General features: G+C 30.3%; 3 protein-coding genes across 7 annotated transcripts in view; 1 reads left to right on the forward strand and 2 right to left on the reverse strand.

Moving 5' to 3' along the window:
* Window positions 1-1,077: 1,077 nt before the first annotated feature.
* Window positions 1,078-3,939, reverse strand: LOC122519027 (probable isocitrate dehydrogenase [NAD] subunit alpha, mitochondrial). Its single transcript, XM_043638193.1, has 6 exons — window positions 3,774-3,939; window positions 3,327-3,452; window positions 2,512-2,684; window positions 1,999-2,233; window positions 1,579-1,857; window positions 1,078-1,494 (listed from the first exon to the last, which is right to left on the reverse strand). The coding sequence occupies exons 1-6, from the start codon at window positions 3,798-3,800 to the stop codon at window positions 1,255-1,257; spliced, it is 1,080 nt and encodes a 359-aa protein (XP_043494128.1). The 5' UTR covers window positions 3,801-3,939; the 3' UTR covers window positions 1,078-1,254.
* A 566-nt stretch (window positions 3,940-4,505) lies between these two features.
* Window positions 4,506-12,944, forward strand: LOC122518994 (heterogeneous nuclear ribonucleoprotein M). Of its 5 annotated transcripts, XR_006304223.1 has the most exons (11): window positions 4,506-4,707; window positions 5,055-5,439; window positions 5,529-5,828; window positions 5,909-6,155; window positions 6,243-6,419; window positions 6,510-6,949; window positions 7,054-7,189; window positions 7,308-7,392; window positions 11,055-11,087; window positions 11,146-11,183; window positions 12,445-12,944. XR_006304223.1 is itself a non-coding variant. In XM_043638154.1 (9 exons), the coding sequence occupies exons 1-8, from the start codon at window positions 4,694-4,696 to the stop codon at window positions 7,361-7,363; spliced, it is 1,755 nt and encodes a 584-aa protein (XP_043494089.1). In that variant the 5' UTR covers window positions 4,506-4,693; the 3' UTR covers window positions 7,364-7,392; window positions 7,456-7,978. The 5 variants fall into 5 exon arrangements, 3 of the variants coding, with proteins under 3 accessions (XP_043494089.1, XP_043494087.1, XP_043494090.1); XR_006304222.1 differs by having other exon boundaries at window positions 11,055-11,183; XM_043638154.1 differs by lacking the exons at window positions 11,055-11,087; window positions 11,146-11,183; window positions 12,445-12,944 and adding an exon at window positions 7,456-7,978.
* A 2,334-nt stretch (window positions 12,945-15,278) lies between these two features.
* Window positions 15,279-23,099, reverse strand: part of LOC122519026 (protein fem-1 homolog CG6966) — a gene marked incomplete in the record, with an annotated part of 48,793 nt that continues 40,972 nt past the window's right edge. Inside the window, 7 exon segments of the mRNA XM_043638192.1 lie at window positions 15,279-15,782; window positions 16,045-16,251; window positions 16,878-17,313; window positions 19,664-19,820; window positions 21,145-21,396; window positions 21,789-21,989; window positions 22,935-23,094. Of these exon segments, the coding sequence (XP_043494127.1) occupies window positions 15,366-15,782; window positions 16,045-16,251; window positions 16,878-17,313; window positions 19,664-19,820; window positions 21,145-21,396; window positions 21,789-21,989; window positions 22,935-23,094 (1,830 nt within the window).

The raw sequence follows: 23,099 nt of genomic DNA on the forward strand, positions 1-23,099 counted from the left end.
CTTTCCTTCCTTCCTTCTTTTCTATCTCTTCCTCCACCTCCTCCTCCTCCTCCTGCCCCTCCTTCTTTTTCTTTTCCTCGTTTCGTAACGGGACGGCCCCTAGTCGTCGGCCTCGTGAAATATAGCTAACAACTTTTCTCATATTTGAGAGTTTTCTTGAGAGGTAGCTTTACTGTGTATACTGTAATACTCGCACTACTATAGAAAAGAACGGTGTAAAACAAGAGGGAAGTTATGAAGTGGTTGGGACGAGTGGTATATAACGTAACACCGAGTAGGGGGTGAAATTTACCGAATGTTTATATCCCCAAGCAGCTTTTTTCTTTTTGCTTTCATTTTTTATTTTTACACTCGCCCAACATCGTGTAAATCCAACTTCACCCTTTCTTTCTTTCTTTGTTTTTTTTCTTCTTTTCTCTTTTAATTAATTGTAGCGTAATATCTTTGATTTTTATTTAGATAAGCGAGATTTATCTATGAAATGAAAAGCAAACTACGAACATATGGCGGCATGCGATATAGATAAACAGACAATGAACAAAATAATATTAATTAAAGGGAGGAACAAATTTGTCCGTTCGAAAGATATTTCTTTTTCTGTTTTCTAATATTTTTTTAAATTTTTTATTTGTCCGTAATACTGCACAATATCGATTTCTGAAACTTGATCTTGTATATATTTTTTTTTTTTCTATTTAGTACACGCTTTTCGCATAACAGTTTTTCTTTAAAAGTATAATACAGAGTGCATCTACACATTAATTAATTTGTACAAACTAATCTTTACAAAGTCTACTAGGATCCTTTGTCTGCCAGTAAACAATACGTAACAATTGGTGGGAATAAAAAATCTACGCGATCATGTTACGCGTTTACTTGAACGTGTCGCATGTAACGAGATACATATTTTTAATTATCTATGTATATATGTATGAGATAAATGCCATAGCGAACTTAGGGCAAATCTTCGGTATACATTATTAAATATTTGTTTTTTTTTTGTTTTGTTTTTTTATAATTATTAAATTAATAAAAATCAATTTTTACGTTTCTGTCAAATATTTATACGATTTAAAATTGTATTTTGATAAGATTTATATTGAGCACAAGTAATACAAATAGAATTCTACGCATCCATTTGTGATTAGATGAAATTTGTCGATTCAAAATAACGTTACCGCATTTAAAAGATCACAAATTTTTGTCTACGAGTATTTGGCAGTTCGTATTTCGTTATTTTCTCTATGAACTAATTTATTTAGCCTGTGCAGATACTTTCTTGCAAATTTCATTAGTATATTCACTACATTTAGCACTTCCTCCAAGATCACCGGTCAAATATTTCGCTTCTTTGATGGTTTCGTACGCCGATTGTTCTATGATTCGTGCATGATCGTTTAATCCCATGTACTTTAACATCATCACCGACGACAATAACAACGCCGTTGGATTAGCTTTATCTTGACCAGCAATATCAGGCGCCGTTCCGTGAACCTGTATTCACGAATAATTCTTTTAATCTAGTTTAAATAAAATGTAATATTTATAAAGAAGCGAGTAAAAACATTTAAAACATACAGATTCGAAGAGAGCACCATTAAGACCGATATTTCCACTAGGAGTAAGTCCAAGACCACCTACGAGTCCGGCACACATATCTGATAAGATATCACCGTAAAGGTTGGGCATGACAAGTACATCGTATTGGCTCGGATCTTGCACCATGTTCAAGCACACCGTATCCAAATACTTTTCTTCGAATTTAATCTCTGGAAATTTTTGCGCAGCTTCCCGACAACATCTAAGGAATAAACCATCCGACATACGCATAATATTGGCTTTATGTACCGCAGTTACCTATAAGCACAATAAAATCTTTAAAAAATCTATTGATTGTAACTCCTTGAAATATAAGAACATTAGCGTTAGCTTTGGCATGCAGCTCTGCGTAGTTAAATCATAGTGCACGGTATTAATTGTCATCAAAGATAATCTTACCTTCTTCCTATTATTATCTTTAGCATATTGGAAAGCAAATTCAGCTACCCTACTTGACGCTTCTTCCGTAATTAATTTAATACTTTGTACAACGCCTTCTACGATCTCGTGTTCTATACCTGAATATTCACCTTCCGTATTTTCTCTGATCGTGACTACGTTTACATTATCGTACAACGTTTTATATCCTTCCAAAGAAAGACACGGTCGTACATTGGCGTACAAATTGAATTCTCTACAAAATAGAAACAAATTAGTTTACTTGCTTATTTATTACCTAAAATGTATTATTCAGGATCAACGAGTAAACGAGTGTAGATGACACATCACTGTACAAATATCAAATAAACTACATCAAATAAGTCGGTATCTATATTTGTCTTTAAGTGCTTAACGATTACATAACATAAGAATTATTAAAAGCAGCATTGCTAAGAATGAGACAATATCATCAAACAATAACGAACAAAATTAAACTACGTTGTTTAATTACACAGCGATAAAGAAACTTACTTTCTTAACGCAAGATTTAAAGATCTGTGACCTTTGCCAATTGGAGTCATTAAAGGTCCCTTTAAACCAATTTTATTTCTGTTAACTGAATCGATAGCCGCTTGGGGAATACCGAATCTTCCATCTGGGCCTTTTACCGGTGTTACGTCTACCGACTCCCATTCTATTGGTACCTGTTGTCATAGTCAAATCCATTATTATACAAATTAATTATAATTAAAAAATAGCTTCTATATTTTTTTCGATTAAAAAAAAAACCTAAATTTGTTTCAGAAACATATAATTAAAGCACTTTAAAAAATTGAGTACTAAATACACATATACGTGTATATATATACATATATATATGGTGCATATATATAGAGATTCAATATGGATCCTTCTGATATGACATAACACTCTGAACTTTTTACATTAGAATTAAACATTGACAAAGAATAAAATTGTTAAAAGAAAAAGTCAAAAACATACCTGAACTACAGTAAGAGCACATTGAATAAGCCTATAATTGGATCAACCTGTATAAGAGTAAGATTAAAATAAACATTGTAAGGTGTTAGTGCTAAGGACAAATTAGGTCACCTTGCAAAAAATCTAATGCAATATTATATATCCTTAAATTAGAACAAGAAAAAAAAAAAGAAAAGAAAAATCTACATTTCATGGAAGGTCCTTGTGTTATCTCATATTCCAAGAGAAAAGTAAAAAAAGGAAAAAGAAATTGGAAGATTCGTAAAAAAATCGATTAACCGAAAAGTGCATAAGGAAAAAAAAGACGAAAACCGAAAAGCAAAAAAAAAATGTCAATGTTTTACCTTAGCAGCATCGAATATCTTCTGCACGGCAGCGGAAATTTCAGGACCAATTCCATCTCCTGGTATTAGAGTACATTTACGTGCACTGCTGCTGTAGAGGCGTACGTTGCCAATTTTCGTAGAGATCTGTCCTCGGAAAATCCAGAAAACTATTCAATTCTCTGCGATGACATTTAGTCCGTTTTAATCCGATGTTTTATGAATTTAATGAAAGGGAATGATAACATCTTGTTTATAATATTTGCTCATGCATTTCATACATAATTTAACGATTAATTCTTTCAATATACAGGAGAGGATTGGAAGAATCTTTGTTAAAGAGAGTAGACGAAGATTTCTAGCCAATGCGTGAGATATTCTAACCTTTCTATTTGAAAATACGATAAGATTAAATAATTAATGTAATAGGTAATAAAACGTTAATTTTAAAGCACGTGTCTAACTTACTGATTTTCGTATCCACTGGGCTGCCATTATCTCTAGTACGTTAACTTTTGTAGAAAAAAAAATTCAACCTCCACTATACTTTATATCGAAATGTACGTTGCGCACGTCAGAACGGTCAGAAAAAAAGGAAAATGAACGAACGAAAGATTGTTTCTTATTGGACGATTAAATATCATCTGTCTTCTGCTAACCGGAAACGGAAGATAGCGGACGACATTTGTTTGAAATCAACCAGTGGCGCCACCTCCTTACACGTTCCAATTATAGTTACGTTTTATAGATCATTATTATTTAATTAAACAATTAAAATTGAACTTTAGCAATAAGGAAATATTAAAATTGATAAATTTTATTTTGATAAATAATTAATACTGTTTTGGACCTTTTTGGAAATGGTTATTATTTGAAAGATAAATAAATTTGAATTAATTTAAAATAAATTTAATATTTCCCGCCTTAATTCATATCTTTAAATTCGATCGGTAATTGGTCGATGAAACGAGAGAAACTTAGCTATTTTATTCACGATTGATAATTTTATAGGAAGTTAAAAAATGCATTTCAAATCTTTTCAAATAAAAACAAAATATTGATAACATTAATGGAAATCACTTGAAAAATACTTTTATCTAATCATATACTTAATAATATTTATTAATGCGATAAAAGTATCTCCCCATGTTTAATCTCTAATCGTATTATTTATCGAAATAATACGCGTTTAGAAAATGACTTTTGAATTCGTTGTTTCCGGAATTTTATTACTTCCGTTGACAGCCATTTTATAAGACGCTTCTGTGGTGCTCGCGTATGTTTGCTTCTATTTTCAGTCGAAGACTCGTTTTATAAGCCTCGGAATTTAAGAGAGATTATCTAGGATTTCCCGTGTCGCTTATTATCTCTAACAAATTTCGAAAATCATGAATGCAGAAGAGTAAGTATAATAATTTATAATTTCCTCTACGATTACCATGAATAATTTTATTGTCGGCATGTGTATATTCCATAGCATTGCTAATTTTAGCTTTTCATTTCTTTTAATAATCAAATTATACTTATCAATGTATATGCTTTTACCTCTGATTAATATGTGTGTGTGTATGTGTGTGTGTGTGTGTATAATTATTCATATAGATTTATTTAAAAATATCAATTGCAATTAAGTTTATCTTTATTTTTTTTGTATTTTTTATATTAGAATATTCATGCTGTGCAATTAAATGTTATTGTATTATATAAATTCTTTTTTTTCTTTTCCTAATATTATTTGTAAAACCATAGGATACAAATTCCAAATAATGACGAAAGAGATCGAAGTAGAGAAAGAGATCGGATGAGAAGATTAGATAGACAAAACCGTATCAATTCTACTAGTCGTGATAGGAGTAGAGAAAGAAATGATCGTGTTGGTAGAAAAGCATCGGACACTAGGATTTATGTGTCCAATATACCATATGATTTTCGATGGCAGGACTTGAAGGATTTGTTTAGAACACACGTTGGCAAGGTGGCACACGTTGAACTTTTTACAGATGAAAATGATAAGCCTCGTGGTTGTGGTATCGTAGAATTTGAAGATGCAGAATCTGTTAAAGTTGCAGTTGAGAAGATGCATCGTTTTGACACCAAAGGAAGAAAATTAGTTGTAAAAGAGGTAATTCAAGAGGTTGTTATGTAACATCTTTTAAAGTTGATATAACGTTACCAAGTGTACGATTCAACTAATTGAATAATTAATAATTGTAACTTTTTAAGGACTTTGATGTTGAGCGTGATAAATATGGTCGTTTAGCAACAGCACGTAATAATGATAGACCGAGAGATGATAGGTTTAGGGATCCTCCTCGGCAACAAGGAGTTGGTAGACAAAACATGCCTGCACCTAGTGGAGGTGGTGGTGTTGGGGGTGGTGGTGTTGGTGGCGGCGGTGGTGGTGGTGGTGGCGGAGGAGGTGGAGGCGATAGCAAATTTGGTAACACTTATGGACTAAGTACGCAATTCTTGGAATCCTTAGGCATCAATGGACCGTTGGTTACAAGAGTCTTTGTAGCAAATGTAAGTTTATTTAACTGTCAGTAAATATCTGTAATAATCATTAATTATGTTATTCTTTATATTTTTATTCTGCTCCACAGTTGGACTATAAAGTGGATGAAAAGAAATTATTGGAAGTATTTAAATTAGCTGGAAAAGTCTTACACGTTGAGTTGGGCAAAGATAAGGACGGAAAATCTCGAGGTTTTGGAGTTGTAGAATATGACCACCCTGTAGAATCTGTACAGGCTATTTCAATGTTGCACAATCAACAACTTTATGATAGACGAATGACAGTAAGACTCGATAGAGCTAACGAACCAGATATGCCACCAAAATTGCCAGAAGGTATATTTTTTTACAGATACAATAAAGCTTCCATGTTGTGCTATATCTATATATTTTAATATAATTATATTTTTGTTTAAATTATAGGTTTAAAGGGCATTGGAATGGGATTGGGAGCTGGAGGAAACAGATTAATGGATGTAGCTCGAAACATTCCTAGCGTACAAGCCAACAATCCACCTGTTGTAAATCCAATCTCTGCTCCTGTTTTGGCTGCTGGTGCTTTCGGCGCTGGATTAAATAATGTCGTGCCTGCGCAATTAGGTATATTATGAATACGTAAACATTAATTATATTTATAATTTACATTTGTATGTTTATAATTGTGTGTTCACTTGTCTAATTTTTTTGTAGCATCTGCGTTGTCAAATTCAAACGCTGCAGCAATTCAAGCAAGTCTTGCCGGTGGATTAGGAGCAAATCTAACTACAAGTTCTTTGTTAAACTCATCTTTAACAAATGATCTGGCTTCTAATTTGAACAGCTTTGGTGGAGGAGTTGGGGGTTTATCAGGTTTGCAAGCTTCTTTAGCTGGTGGACAAGGCAATAATTCTTTTGCACCAAGAGGCTTGTCTAAAATGGACAACGACTTAGGATTCGGTGGTAATAATGCTTTCGGAAGTTCATCATTCGGTGGTGGCAGAGATTTTGATGGAGGCTTCAACAGAGGGGATGGCGATCGTATTTCTGGAGGAGGCGGTGCCTTCTCGGGTAATCAAGGACAAGGTGGTGGAGGTAATCGACAAAATGCTAATGGATCTCGACCAATGTCGGATACAATTCTCATAGGAAACGTAAGTATATACGTGTTGTGTTTGAACTTATTTTTCATTTGAGAACAGATAATTGATGAAAAATATTAATAAGATGATAGATAAATGAATAAAATTGATTACAGTTACCAGCTAACACTACATGGCAAATGTTGCGAGATAAATTCCAAGATGTTGGCGAGGTGAAGTTTGCTGAAATGAGAGGTACGGATATGGGAATGGTGCGATTTGTATCGGAATGGGATGCGGAGCGAGCAGTGTGTATCCTTTCTAAAAAATAATCTTAAAAGAAACATATCATATTTAAATGTTATTAACAATTTTTGATCTCTATGAAAAATACTGGTATATTTGCCTTGATTTCAATAATATATAATAGCAATGATGAATCGTTCAAGAATTGACGGGAGGACGATCGACGTACGCTTATACTAACGATAGAATGAACTTGGAATGGATTAAAGGTAACCCTAGTACGAATTTAATATTCGCAGAATTTGATGCTTGACCATAACTTATTGATGCAGCTAGAGGAGACTGGAGTTTGCTATCTCGTCAACAGCATTGTTCCGTTCCTGATGACAATACTTGAAATTCATCGTAGTTATCTGGCAGAGAACTTAGGACAGTGAATGATGATGAGAGAAGTTTTGGTCGTTGGAAAAGAGAGAGAAAGAGAGAGATAGAGAGAGAGAGAACAACTGTTGTGTCGTATACCTGTTCAACGTTGAAATGCTCCTATTGAACCGGCTAATGGTCAGCCTTCTTTTTGACGTGACAAATCTTGTTCTAAATTCTACCAGCGTCAGTTCATCGTTCCTTTTTACAGTCGAACTCTATTTAAACTGTTCACTTCTATCTATCGGCTTTCTTCGAGTGATCGACACGTAGTTTAGTTTGTTAGGTTTAGGTTCGTAATGTTTTCATACATAATCCGTAGGTTTTTTCAGTATCTAGGATATATACTATTTACAGTAATTGGTAAAAAGTAGATTGTAAGTTTATTTCATAGTTGTCACACGATGATGATGAGAATAAGAGAAAGAGAAAGAAAGAGAGAGAGAGAGAGTGAGAGAGAGAGAGAGAAAGAGATGATGATGATGATCAATCGATTTTCTGACATTCCGGTCTAAAGTGACGCTCTGGTCGTTCGCATACAGGTCAACAAAACGGGGCATGGTAATATTTCTTGTAGAGTATACATAATATTTTGTTTTAAATCTGCTGCACGACTCTCAAGAATATATATATTTCAACAGTTAAATTTTTGACAAATCTATCTATATATACATATATATATGCATATATATATATATATATCAGATGATAATTAATCTGTTGATATTATTAGATATGATTCGTTGTCCAACAACTCAACTCGTATATAGATATAGTTAATATGTCTATCGTTTTATTCTAATGTCAGTTTCTCTCATATCTGTTCTTATGCCTTATTAATATGTAACTAGATGATGTATCGTGGTTCAACAGGGAACAATTTCTCCGCTCCGGTTTTTTCATATCTTTGCAATTTTTCTTGTGTATGTATAATAATATATAATTTTTCTTTTTTTTTCCTTTTTTTTTCTCTCATTTATTAATATTTTATTAATATTATTATTATAATTATTATTATTATCATCATCATTATTATTACTTTTATTATTACTATTATTATTATTATTATTATTATTATTATTATTATTATTATTATTGTTATCATCCGGTATTCAGAAGACGTCGCAGTGCTATATTGTTGTAATTAAACTTTTAGTTGTTGGATGATTCAATGAACATAAACGTGTTGTTATTTCGCATTAGGAAGGTCCTTTTTTGATTCACTCACTCTTAGACTTCGGCGAACGAACATTGGATGACTTTATGCCTCTCTGAAGATTAAAATTTTTTTTTACAATTGTCTTACTTATTGTGCACAATCTCATATGTTTACCAAAAAATATGGCACATGTTCATTTATCATTTGAAATGATGAAAGGAAAAAAAGAAAAAATTGAAATAAGAGATTTCGGACGGGCTGTATGTTTTTGCTTTTTATATCACGGTGAAGAAGAAGAAAAAATAGTATATATATAATAGTATATATATATACATTGTATAATAGTATATATATATATACTATTATACAAATATATTAGAACACTATTTTACGATAATATTAATAATAATAATAATGATAATAGTTAATCGCGCGGATTTATTCTTTGGTAAACATATTTCTTTTCGCCATGTAGATTTTGAGGAACATTCTCTGCGTATTATGTAACACTCTTGTATAACCGCAACTTCATTATTTAATAGAGATTGAATAAAGTCCACATCCATTTTGATTATGCAAAAAGAAATTGATAAAAAAAAAAGTAAATATGAAAAAGAACAAAAAATGACAAAAATATATATATATATATATATATATTTATAATTTCTGTATATATGTATATATATATATACAGAAAGTAATAGTAAGAAACAAAAAAAAACAAAAAAAGAAAAAGAAATGACACTAAAGGTTAAACAAAAAAAAAAAGAAAAAAAAACCAAAAAAAGAAAATAATAATAACAAAATAATTGCTGTAGTCGTTGTGTTTTATTTTTTGTATTGTTGCGTGTCTCTCTTTTACCATTTTTTAAGCTTTTAGTTTCGCTCCAGGAAACTTTTTACTTAGGATCCACATACGTTTAGTATTCTTCTTTCCCATCTTTTTTTCCTTTCGCAAATTCTCACCCCACCGACTTCCCTCCAACCCCCAGCCTCCTCCTCCTCCTCCTCCTCCTCTTCCTCTTTTCACCCATTTCATTGTTATTTATTTAACGTTTCATTTTCTTGTTTTAATTTTTCATTTTCATTTTCCCCACAACGAACAATCGTCAAATCGGATTGTTGGTTTTATTTTTTTTTATTCTTCTTTGAACATTTTGTTATTGTCGTAGGTAGATAGTAACAATTTGTTGAATTATGTTGCAACCTTTTTTCCCCCCTTCAACAACAACAACAACAACCTTTCCAACCCACTTTGTCGAAGAATATCTATGATCTAAAGTTTCGAATCGTTATCACGGTTTCCTCCTCTAACATGGGTGGTGTTTGATCTTTTTTAAAGTGCAGAATTAGTATCGTCGTGACGATAATTCTCGGATAATTCCTTGGGGGACAAATTCTCGTAATCCGATTGATTGTCTGTGTGTCTAACAAGTACGTTACAATTATCGATGTATAAGATAGTACAAATAATTTTCTTAGATCTTTAGTTAGAATATTTCTATTTCACGTAAATATATTTATATATATATATAAAAAAAAAAAGTAAGAGAGAGAGAGAAACGATATTCGATGGGTAAGTTTGTTGTGCGTCATGGTTGTTGTTGCCGGCGAAGCTTTGTATTTTTTTCCCCCCTGTCCCAAGAATTTCGTATTTTTTTTCGATGCTCGAGGAAAGAAAAAAAAAATCCAGATCGAGGGGTGGAGGGGGAGAGTGGTACGAACTATTTCAAGGCAAGGATTTGTTCACAACTTAATTATGTGTACGTCGTGTTTCTCTCAGTGTGTGTTATTCATTCTGTCTGCCTAAGAATCATTTATTTCCTTTATATCGGAACATTCGAATAAATGATTTTCATTTTTTTCTTTTTTTTTTTTTTTAAAAAACGAAAATTATTTCTCTCAACGATATCGTGTGTCTCCAACAAATCGTATTCGTCAGATTACACAAATCGTGTAAGAAATTTGTTCATAACGTTTGTTCAGCGTATTTTAGGGATATTCTCACGTTTAAAACATTTTTTCTTCTTTTTTTTGGGGGTTCGTATGGGGAGGGGTATTTCTTATCGCAGCATTTATCCGTTTCGTTTAATTAATTTCTTTTTCTAACTTGAGATTCTTTTGTATTATATTTCCCTCCCCTACCTTTCTTTTTTTTTTCTATTATTATCCCTTTATCAAATCGAAGTATTTCTAAAGTTCAAATAAGGAAAAATTGTGATCCACGACTGTCGATAACGATTTGGATAGTTAGTATATTCGAATATGTCCGCGTTTAATTAGAAATAATTTATATTTTATGTTATCGTTTTTTGATTATTATGTATTCACATAAGTTGACAATTTCAGATATACTTGATTATCTTTGATCGAGGATACGAGGTAAGTTTATTGATCTTCAACGAACAAATTATTTCATATGTCTCTATTATTCTTTTAGGAAACACTTCATCCAGGTGGCATGTTTTTTATCGAATGGTAAGTGGTATATATATATATATTTATATATATATATGTATATGTATATGCTCTCACACGCACACGTAAATACACATACGTTTTATATACATGTTTATTGATCTACGTTAAAAGTATTCCTTTTATTTTTACCCGTACAAATGTCAAGTAAGCATTTTTATTTTTTCCTCTACGTACAGGCTTGTAAAAAAGAATAAGATAAACAATTGTTAAGCAAATCCCCCCCCCCTTATACAAAGTTATACTGGAATTTTTATATTCTTTATATCAATATTTCAAAAGTAATTAATTGTATTTTTTTCTATATAGTTTTTTTCAATAAATTTTTATATTAAAAGTAACGTAAATGAAGTGTTTGTGTGTGTGTGTTTTGTCAGTGAGTGTATACAAATTTTTATTATCAACATTTTTACAAACAAAATTCGAATAAATTTTATTAGTCATCGATAATCGTGCGTGTACTTTACTTTAAAAAAAAAAAAGAAGTAAAATTATTCTCTTTTTGCAATTTAAATGAAAAATAAATTCATATTAAAGTTAATAAATATTTGAAGAGGGATATTTTATCGCATAAATCAAAAGGGATAGTGTGGGGGGTTTTTTAAGTACGTGTGCATATGTGTAAGGTATAAAAATTGAATAAATAAACATAACAAGAATATTTTGATTATATGTAATATATACAATGATTAACAGGAGCATTCGTACCTATCCCCTCCACTGTCAATTATATAAAACAATCAATATTTCCTTGTAATACGATATTTCCAAATACATATACACAGAAACGTATATTTGAGAATTATTAAACTTTCAAATTGATATCAATTTCATTGCAAAAGAACATCTTATTCTATGAGAAGTATAAAACTGTATACAATTGATTATAAAAAAGGAATTCAATCCGATCGTTTCAAAAGTATTACAAGATACAAATGAGGACTAACAATAAAATGTTCGTTTGCAATAATATTTATATCAATTTAAAAGTTTAATAATGTTTAAATATAGATTTCCTTGTATAAGAATTTTCTGAACCATTGCGTTACAAGTAAAAATATATCAATTATTTCAAATTTACAATGAGAGGGATGAGTAAGAATATTCCTGTGACTCTCACTGTATATCATATATATATGTATATATATATATATATATTTCGTTATCACACCTGTATTTCGACAGTCTTTACACATTATAAAACGGTTCGAGTCTTCTCGTTTAAATATGTAAATAAGACGATAATTCTATTTTTTCACAGAAGATCGAGACAACGTTCCGCATAAAAGGTAAATATGTGTATAATATAATATGTGTTACGTGACTTTTCTTATATCACTTATATCTAATAGCTAAAAAAAAAATAAACATCAAACGCGGAAAATGCATACAAATTATGTATATGTATATATATATGTATGTATGATGTATAAAAAAAAAAATTAGAAACTATGATCCATCACAAGTAATTAGAAATAAATAAAAAATAAGAATATACACAACACACGTGTATAAATATGTCGCGTAAATGGGATTTTTTTTTTTCTCGTGATTTCAAGCTTACAACAAACTCTTAAGAAAAAAAAAGAAAAACAAGCGTAGCATAATAATCTTTCGCACGTTGTCTTATCTATATATATATATAATATATATATATGTATAAGTAAATGTTAATATGTTTATTATATACTTGTAATCTATATCAGTGTAGGTTTAATCATATTTGAAATAAAGATATCATAATTATTAAATATCGCAAAAGCTCAAGGCTCTCGATGTTGTTTAATATGTGTATAATTAATTATTATAATTAGATATATTTATGCGAATATCACTTATGGTATATGCGCGCGAGATATATTATCACGTAATTCTCGACTTCTTCTTATTCTCTTCGTGCTTTAATTCTATAATATAATTATCGTTTTATTATTTTACTTTTATTTCTCCCCGCTTCCCCCTTCTTCTTCTTTTTTTTTCTTTTCTTTTTTTTTCGTGAAAATGTTCATGATAAAAGACGTATCGGAATATGAATTGTTTAATTATACATGTATATATGACACACCGGTAATTAATGCATTATATTTTATATAGTGGTCTCTCTCTCCTCTTATTTCACATTAATTTGCGAAATATTTTTCTTTTTTTTTTTACAAATGACGTATCCGAAAAATTTGTGCGCTATCCAACGACGGTAATATTTTTCCTCCTCATCATAATATCTCTTTTTCTTTTACCTATTTATTATTTATCTTCTTTTCTTTTCTTTGCGATGTTTATCGTTAATATTTTTAAAACATGGACAAATGCGTTTGTATTTCAAAGAAATGTTCTTTTCGTTTAAACATTCATCACCGAAGGACAAAACCATTTTTGTTTTCTTATTTATTTTTTTTTTATTTTTTATTATTTTCCGTCGACCTTTTTTTTTGTTTCTCATCTCTCTAAATAGATAGTACACAAGTTCAATTCAATATTATTATTATATTATTATTATTATTATTATTATTATTATTAAATTTACCACAATATTTGCTCAAATATTATCAACGCGGTGTTTGTTCGTTTTTCTTCTCTCTTTTTCTTTTTTTTTACGTCGGGGTTCTTACTTGTGTAATTGGGGAATTGGGGGTTGATGATGAACAGGGAAAAGGCCTTTTGCCAAGTTTAATCGTAGTGTCAAATCACAATAATTTACGATCACGATGATCCTAAACGACTTCAGTCGAGTGTTTTACAATTTTGTTGTTTCATTTATTTATCGAACGATGATACGGATAATTTTCAACATGGTAAAAGATGTTTATAGAATATTTTTCTTAAGCTCGTGTATCTATTTTTTTCTTTTTCTTTTCTTTTTTTTTTTTTAATGTGTGTATATGTATATATATCTATGTGTATGTATATATATATAAAGCACGACGATTAGATTTTTTTTTCTCTTGGCAAAAATATTCATGGATGGCAACACTAACGTTGACAAGCGTAATGTTTGTTGGTTTCTTTTTTTTTTCATTTTCTTTTTCTTTTTCTTTTCTTTTCTTTTTTTTCTTTTCTTTTTTTTTTCATCGAACACATCATCCTTCGAATCTTTTATAAATGTTTTTTCCTTTCTACTACAATTATTTATCAGCAGCCATTTAAATTCGAAGAATTTATTTAATGATTTATTTACGTACGAACGTTTTCCCTCCTTGTTTCTCTCGATTAAAATAAAATTTAATAATTAAATATACAAACGTCTTAAGTAAAATATATCTGGGACTCTTTTCGCACGGTTCTTTTTTTTCTTTTTTTTTTCTTTTTTCTTTCTTTCTTTTTTTTACAAGTTTTAACAAATTTCTCAATAAATATGATTTCTTTTTTTTCCCCGACAAATATTTCGTATCAAAGATAATTCGTCGAGAGACAGGAATTCTACTTTATCACAAATTAATTTCTTTTTTTTTCTTTTTTTTCTTTTCTTTCATCGCGTAAACAGAGTCCTGGGTGTATTTTTTTTAATGACGTTGTTGCACGCGCTATACCGGGGTGGGGGCGGGGTTGTCGTACGTGTGCTCTGGTTATTACGATAAAAGAAAAAAAATATTCATTTCAAGCTCTTCATTTAATTTATCATTAAATCGTTAATTAAATTTTTATTTGTTAATTTCAAACGAATGTATTTTGGAAATTTTCTAATTTTAATTTTTACCTGTCGTTATCGTAATTACCTTGCGCGCGCACACATACAGATACACACACACACCCGCGGTAATGTCATATGAAAATCCCCATTTGCAATAAGTAATCTTAAAATATTTCGCCGTAAGTTGTTACAATTACAATCACTCGATTATTATCAAATAATATATATATATATATATATCTATCTCTAGTTCTTTTTTTTTTGCGATTCTAACAAAGTTATATATATATAAATTCTAATTCGGATTTTATAATATTGCAAGAGAACAAAAAAAAGAGGAAAACAAAAAGAAAAGAAAAGAAAAGAAAGAAAGTAAGAAACAAACACGATTCAATATAAAATTAATAATACGAAGAAGAAGAAGAAGAAGAAAAAGAAGTAATAGAAGAAGTAGAAGAATAAGCTGCTTCCTTGTCTAAACACACTTGGTTGTTTTCTTTTATTCCTCTCCTATTTTTTGCTTTCTATTATTATTATTATTATTATAATAAAACCTAATGCATTTTAACGAATGATCTTAAATGTTCGGGAACAATTTCGTCGAGTTGTTCTTCCTTGCACCACCTTCTTATTACCTTGGCCGCCAAACACGTCAAGGTAACGTATTTTAGTGGATTGATGGAATAAAAGTTTTGCTTGTTGCGTAGCAAACACTTGAAGGTTTTCTTATCCTTATTAACGGTATCGATATGAGCACCTGCGTCGAGAAGCGCAATTGCAAGTTCGGGACGCCAATGTGACGACATGGCAACCCAATGCAACGCAGTGTTTCCATTTTTATCTCTCGAATTAACATCAGCCCCAACTTTCAACAAAGCTGTCGTCAAATGCGGCGAGTGAAATTTGCAGATTGGATACCTTCCTACCAATGCTACGTCATCACTGTGCACAAGTTGCAATGCGTCACGATCCTTAAATAGAAATAACAGAAGAAAAGTATTAAAACAAGGGTGAATGATCGTTGTCTCCTAAAACGATCGGATTATTGTTCAAATTGGATTATTGTTCAAAAGAATTAGAATATTTTAACATATATAATATATAAATAATTAATAAATAATTAAATTTGTGTTTTTCTATAATACGAGTGGAAAAAGGAAACAGGGGTGGGAAATATTTCCAATTTTTAGCTTGGCTTTTTTTGTTTTTTTGTTTTTTTAATAAGTAATTTACCTCTTTGCCCTTTGCATTGATTCGAACCAAATCGTAAATGGCTTTATGTATGGCCTCGTACTCGTGTGTACCTTCTTGGGGCATGTCGCGTGTCATCAGACATGCTAAATGTAACGTGATCAATAAAATTCGATTTAACGACGATACGTCACGTTCTCTTAATGGAACTTTATCTAATAACTGTTTGCCTTGTCTAACTTCTACTATCTGAAACAGAGTTTCGTTGTTTCGTGTTAAAATAATTGGATTATAAAAATAGAAATAGAAAACAAGAGTGTGTTAAAAGTAATAGAATAAATCAATTATATGAAATGTGGTGTATTTTTTTGTATGTTCTTGTCCTTAAACAGTATTCCAAGATTTTCTATTAGTCATTAGTACCAATAATTATTTATCACGATTTCTTTTTGTTTGCAACAAAGAGTAATTGAGCGCGTACCGTTTTATCTTTGTTATTTATTGTCTTCGAGTTTATCGGTTAGCAAATTTATTCTCTTTATGTGCAACTTTTAAGATCCGCATAAGATAAATAACTTAAGAAATAACTTCAAAAAGAAAGAAAGAAAAAACTTGACAATAATTATTATATTAAAACGAAAAATCAGAAGAGTTCAGATCTAATTTTGGATATAAATCATCACATTGATATTATCGTAGGTGAAATTAATAGAAGAACGAATCTACGAATAAGAGTATAAACAAAAATCATGAATACGTCGTGCAAAAAACGGTTCGTTAAATTACAATTAAAATTATTGTAAAACAACTATCACTCTCTCTCTCTCTCACTCTTGTATTTCACATAAAATTTGATAATAATCGAGCCTACTTACAGCCTTTAAGAAAATGTTAAGTATTTCAGTTCTGTTAACGGGTGGTACTCTGCGTCCTCTGCTAGTTTGTCTACCTTCCTCGCCTATCATAAAGCTAAACAGTTCGGCAAAGCTGAAGAAAGAACTTTGCGTCGTCGGATTTAATGGTTCAAGCATTCCCTGTTGCATATCCAACGCGTAATTCCATAATTGTATGCAACGATCGAACCTTCCTGCATCGGCATAAACTGCACCTCTGTAACGAATATAATAACTGGTGTCTGGGTGTGCAGGGCCCAAAATTCTTTCCCTAATCACCAATGCTTGCATACGCATGTCATCCGGGTCTGCTAATAATTCATCCAATTCTTCTGGTTCGCATATCTCTTGCACACAATCGTACGCCTGTACTGGCATTTGTGGCTTTGGTTTTGGTATAACGTGCCTTCTTCGATATCTGAAATAAATATTATCGAAACACAAATCGTATGAGTTTTTTTTTCTATTGAAAAATAGGAAGAACATATATATGAGCCGTTTATTTTGAAAGTGGCCTAGCTGCATTTGTCAATTATTTCCGGTTATCCTTGATTACATGTACAACTTCAAATTATCTATCAATAAAGCATTTAAGGTTACTTATATTCCGAGTAAATACGCTAATTCTGGACACATAATTTTTCAGAGTTAGTTGAATAACTGAGCCGTTTATTTTGAAAGTGGCCTAACTCCATTTACACTTAAATTAAGATATTTATCATTGATTTTTAATATCACGACATTCGTTTTTACCAAATCATAGAGATTTTCGTGTGGTAGAAATGGCATTAAAAAAAAATAATTTACCGTTTGTCTCCCGAGATTATTACAATATTATCAAAAAGTGTCGGGAAGGTAATAACTTGTAAAGTGAAATGAGACAAGAAGATTTTGTATTAACAAAATTATTAGAAGACGCAATTTTTAAAAGGGTAAAGAATTCTAACGGAGAACCAATAAACTGGTTAAAAATATGTTGGATGGGTTTTGTCAAAAATGAACCGTATCAAATTTTCTATAAGACATCAATGAATGAGAACGAAAATTCGAAAATCCTGAATTTATTACCACGTCGGAGTAGACCAAGAAAGTTCGAAAATATTGTATTGACACCACTGTATGAAAATATAAGACAAATTACAACCGCAAAATTCAAGGACATAATTGACTTATTACGATATATACCACCGGAACATCATGATTTATTTAAATCCCTTTCACATACACAAAATGTAGATGAGTAGAAAATTGTTTTGTAATTTACGTTTGTAAAAAATGTTTTGAATCGCATAATTGATGTTTTTAAAGTGTTATAAAGGTATGTAAAATAAAACGAGTATTGTTTTTTCTCAATTTGAAGCATCTTAAATTATGTTGAATGGACTTCGGTTCCTTCAAATTTTATAACAAATCTGGTTGTTAATTTTGAAAGTGGCCAAACTCCATTCTTGATAAGAAAACGCATATTATTCACTTAATAATTGCCATTATTTTAATAAGAATTGTAAATTGAACACCTTTAGATACACTTAAGCAGCATAACTCATTGGTATTCTATACGTATATTTTTAATTGCATTGAAACGCATAAATATCTCAATTTAAGTATAAATGGACTTAGGCCACTTTCAAAATAAACGGCTCATATATATTAGTTTGTCCCATAAGTTCTTTCCTAGTCACGTTATGTTTAAATATGTTTATATGTTTTATGTTTAAATATTATGACATAATGAAGCTTCCTGAGTAACGGAAGAAGGTAATAACAGCAGAATGGTTCATATATAACACAGTAAATCAATCATATGCTAATAGATATGTTTAATCATATATTTGTTGCTTTGAGCCAATACTACTATACTACTATTATAGAACCATTATACTTTTATCTACTATTATAATAAGTTTAATAATAATTACATAATTTTAATTTCTGTTTTGTTTCACCTATATATTATATTGTACTACACTGTAATTAATGGCCTTTAGGGAACCTAGGCTCTAAGGTCAATAAAATATTATTAAATAAATAAATAAATAAATAAATAAATAAATCAACCTTAAATAATAAATATCTTCTATAGATTTCGCATAAAAAAAGAAGGAACTTATGAGACAATCTAATGTATATACATGCACACAAACATGTAACTCATTCGTTACACTGATTTATCTGTATTTTTTATTTTCAATTAATGTTTAATTAACTCGTAACCACATACAGTTTTTGTTTCAACAGTAATATTAACTCTTTGCGGTTGTAATTTTATTTTTTTTAATGTATATGTATGAATAACTGTGAATATACTTTATCATGATAGGTACAATTATATATCTGGTCTCTATCAATTATAACGTAATAACGTATGAAATGAATTTTTTGATTGAAATCATATCACAGAGAGAAATGTATTTTTTCCTCGACGTTTATAATCACGGGTTATAATTTGAAACCACAGACGTAGTACGTATTTATATGCTATATATGTTTGTGTATGTATATTCTATAGATTTCATTGACGTCAGCAAACACTTTTTATGTTTTTTTTTTTCTATTTATTGGTACAAATAAATTGCTTCTTTTGAATTATTCTTCGTATAGAATTATTACTATTTACTAAGATTACAAATGATATTTTTCCTATGAAATATTACTACAAATTAACTTGGATGTTTTATTTTGATCATAAAACATTAATCATAACGAATATAATAAACGACATTCAAAGTGAATTTATTGTCGAAGAAAAATATCGAATGATTTTTTACCTTTCGTCCATGGCACGTTTCCAAAAACTCAAAGCACCCACCATGTCCCTTTTTTTGTCGACGTATGTGGCACCGAGAAGTTCTAATGCATCTATGCGTTCTTTGCGTGTTATCAATTCTGGAATTCCTAATAGATATTCGACGATATCGGTGTTGCCTGTTAAAACAAATCCAAAATAAAAAGGATATTGTTTGAACATATTTTTCATTAAAGGGGGGGAAATACGTGTAGAGGCTTCAAAAAATTCCATTTTTTAACCAATCATTTTGAAATATGGAATATAGTTTCTTTATATAACTACGCTCTATTTGAACCTGAATCCTAAACGATATCTTTGTTTAAAGTATTTTTTTTATAATGAACAATATATGAAAAAATAGTAAAAATTCATGCTTTATGTTCATACCACCCTAAAAAATACAAATTCTCATTTTTTCTAAGGAAATGAAGTTCAAATAGAAGATACACATATAAAAGCAAGTAATTTTTCTTTGCAATTGATTTCTGATCAAAATTGTGGCTTCCAAGATGTACACACAGATGGAAATCTATAATTTGTGACAGCTGATATCTCCGCTAGTTTTCGAGATAAATCTTGACAAATTTCGGAATATGTTCTTAAATATATGTGTACAATGACCTTATAATATTAATAAATAATATAAATTTTTAATACGTTAACAAAATTCATGAAAATCTTAACGAAAACATCGTTTTACACGTATTTCCCCCTTTAATACAAAATACACAATATTTCTCCAGCTTAACCGTTTGAGTCCCAAAATCAACGTGATCTCACTCTTCAGATTTTGTGTCGAAAAATGCTAGTACATTTAAAACAACATGTTAAACAATCGCAATCGCTGTTTAGGATTTTTCGAGCTTTTTTCTTTTAAATGCTTGTGGGACTCAAACGATTAACCCCTTGGGTACATTTGACGTCTGAGACACGTCATTCACTTTTTTTCCCTAGGAGCGGATAACGTATCTAAGACGTCAAACCAAAAATTAAACTTTTAGGTAGTACATTTGAGGTGCCGTGTTTGTTATAAGCATAATATTAGGAAAGAGACTACGTGGCAGTGCAAACAATGCAAAGTAGCATTGCATTTACCTACTTGTTTTGAAAAAAATCACACTCTGCATAATTATTAGTAATTGGTTTTTTTTTTATAGCTTCAATTTATTTCATTTAGTTTTATTTTGTTGTTATTAATTTATTTTTGTTTTGCAATTGTAATTACTTGAATTACATCTCAATAGTACATATGTCACCAATATTTTAGAAATAAATACATTCTTACTCAAAATGTACTGCCTTTACATACTACTCCAAGCAACCAAAAATTATTTTCGTTTAACATGCAAATATTTTCTCAAATAAATCCGTATCCAAGGGGTTAAAATCACATTTACAATAACTCGTATTAGGCAAATCATTGATAGGAATAAATCATATTAGAAAAAAAGGTTTAAGAACCTGTAACAGCAGCAGCTAAGAGTGGGGTCATTCCGTAAGAATCAACGTCCATCTGAGCTTTGTGTTCGATGAGTAATTTAAGGATTTCCAAAGATCCACTTTCTGCACAGTCATGTAAAGCCGTATTACCCCTGACCGATTTTCGATTGACGTCCGCGTTCCACGCTAACAGCAACTCAGCTATTTGAATGTGGCCTCTGTAGCAAGCGATCATCAAACACGTGTGTCCATGACGATTTGCTATTTCGATGTCTGAAAAAGGGAGAATAACATAACGTCATAGGTGTTGGTCGTCTTGCGTAATTTCGCAAGAAATATCAATATTAGTTTTCTAAAGATTTCATTTCTACAGAATGTAAAGTGCACGCCTGTAACTTTTTTTGTTTAATCGATCAATCATTGATTCATCAATCAATTCGTTGATCGTTTCGATTGTATTTCATTCGAAGTGCTGTTTCTACTTTTGTTTTCTTATTTTTGTCTTGAAACAATAACAATACTCTATTATATTCTATATTATTATTATTATTATTATTATTATTAATTCGTCAACGTAATAATAATGCAATGAAAAAGGATACAAATATTTAATTTTCTTATTTTTGGTTTATCAACAAATAAACATATACGTAAAAATTGCTTACCTGCACCATTGGTTATCAAAAATCTAACGATTTCGAAGTGTCCATCGAAGCAAGCTGCACGTAACGGCGTAGAAATAGTTTTCGTTGTCGAATTTACATTAGCCCCTCGTCTTACCAACAACTTAACCAATTTAATATGACCAGCTGCTGCTGCACACCATAAAGGTGGCGCACCTTCTATCGTTTCACCATCGAACACCACTAAAATCAAATAATATTGATCAATTTTTCAACGAATTCATATTCTTTTTCTAATCGCTAAAAGGCAAAGCTACAAAAAACCTATTTTCCCTTCTTTTTCTCATCGAATTTTTATTATTTATTTATTATCTAATTTATATTATCTATTTATTTATATTAATATTTATTTTAATTTATATTAATAATTATAATTATATATATATATTATATTTTTTTTAAATATATTATATTATAAATATATAATATACTAATTTATATTATATATTTATTTTACATTATCTAATTCTATTCATTCTTATTTATCATAGTTTTGAAATCTATTCTAATTTACAATAAAAGAAGGTATCAACAATTGTAATGGCATTCTTTTAAACTGCGTAGATTTTAATAATCGCACAAATGCAATTAACATTAATATCTCGTGGTTTTTCGTTTTATTGCAGTTAAACACGAATGTCGTTTATGTTTTATTTATCATTCAAATTTATCGACAATTTTAAAATAGAATATTGGAATATTGATATAAAACACACGCTACCAACACCATTAACAATACTCTATTATATTCTATATTATTATTATTATTATTGTTATTATTAATTCGTCAACGTAATAATAATGCAATGAAAAAGGATACAAATATTTAATTTTCATGAATTAACAATAATCTAAGAAGCAACTGATTAAACTTTTAAGGTTCACGATTGAAACAATTGAAATGACGTTTCAATCGAAATGTTTCTTCGTAAGAATTTTAAATTGTAAATTATAACGAAAATAGAAAATGATTCATACGTCGTGCCATTTAAAGGTATTTTCTACGTTTTCTTTTCTTTCGTAAAACAAACATGATTCATACGCATAAGGAAACGTTTCGTTGCCGGTGAGGAAGGGAAACACAAATGATTTTTGTTTTGTTTTTTTTTTTCGACAAAGTATTATTACCTGAACCAGGTTGTTCGATATCAGCACCACACTTTTCTACGAGGTATTCCGCCACGTCATAGTGTCCGTTTCGACAAGCCATAACTAATGGGGTTGCCCCATGAGTCGTAGTGCCGACCAATACTTCTACCTCATGTTTTTCTCGCCGCTCCAAAAATCGCTGTA

Source organism: Polistes fuscatus, unplaced genomic scaffold, assembly GCF_010416935.1.
Source record: "Polistes fuscatus isolate 324 unplaced genomic scaffold, CU_Pfus_HIC Scaffold28, whole genome shotgun sequence".
Taxonomy (NCBI): domain Eukaryota; kingdom Metazoa; phylum Arthropoda; class Insecta; order Hymenoptera; family Vespidae; genus Polistes; species Polistes fuscatus.

Bases quoted from the DNA above. Each gene is read 5' to 3' on its own strand.
- LOC122519027 (XM_043638193.1), bottom strand. From the start codon at position 3,800: ATGGCAGCCCAGTGGATACGAAAATCA. The intron at 3,453-3,773 runs GTAAGTTAGACA...TTCCGAGGACAG, and splicing joins CCCAGTGGATACGAAAATCA to ATCTCTACGAAAATTGGCAA. The intron at 2,685-3,326 runs GTAAAACATTGA...CTATGACAACAG, and splicing joins AGATATTCGATGCTGCTAAG to GTACCAATAGAATGGGAGTC.
- LOC122518994 (XM_043638152.1), top strand. The intron at 6,156-6,242 runs GTATATTTTTTT...TTTAAATTATAG, and splicing joins GCCACCAAAATTGCCAGAAG to GTTTAAAGGGCATTGGAATG. The intron at 6,950-7,053 runs GTAAGTATATAC...AATTGATTACAG, and splicing joins ATACAATTCTCATAGGAAAC to TTACCAGCTAACACTACATG.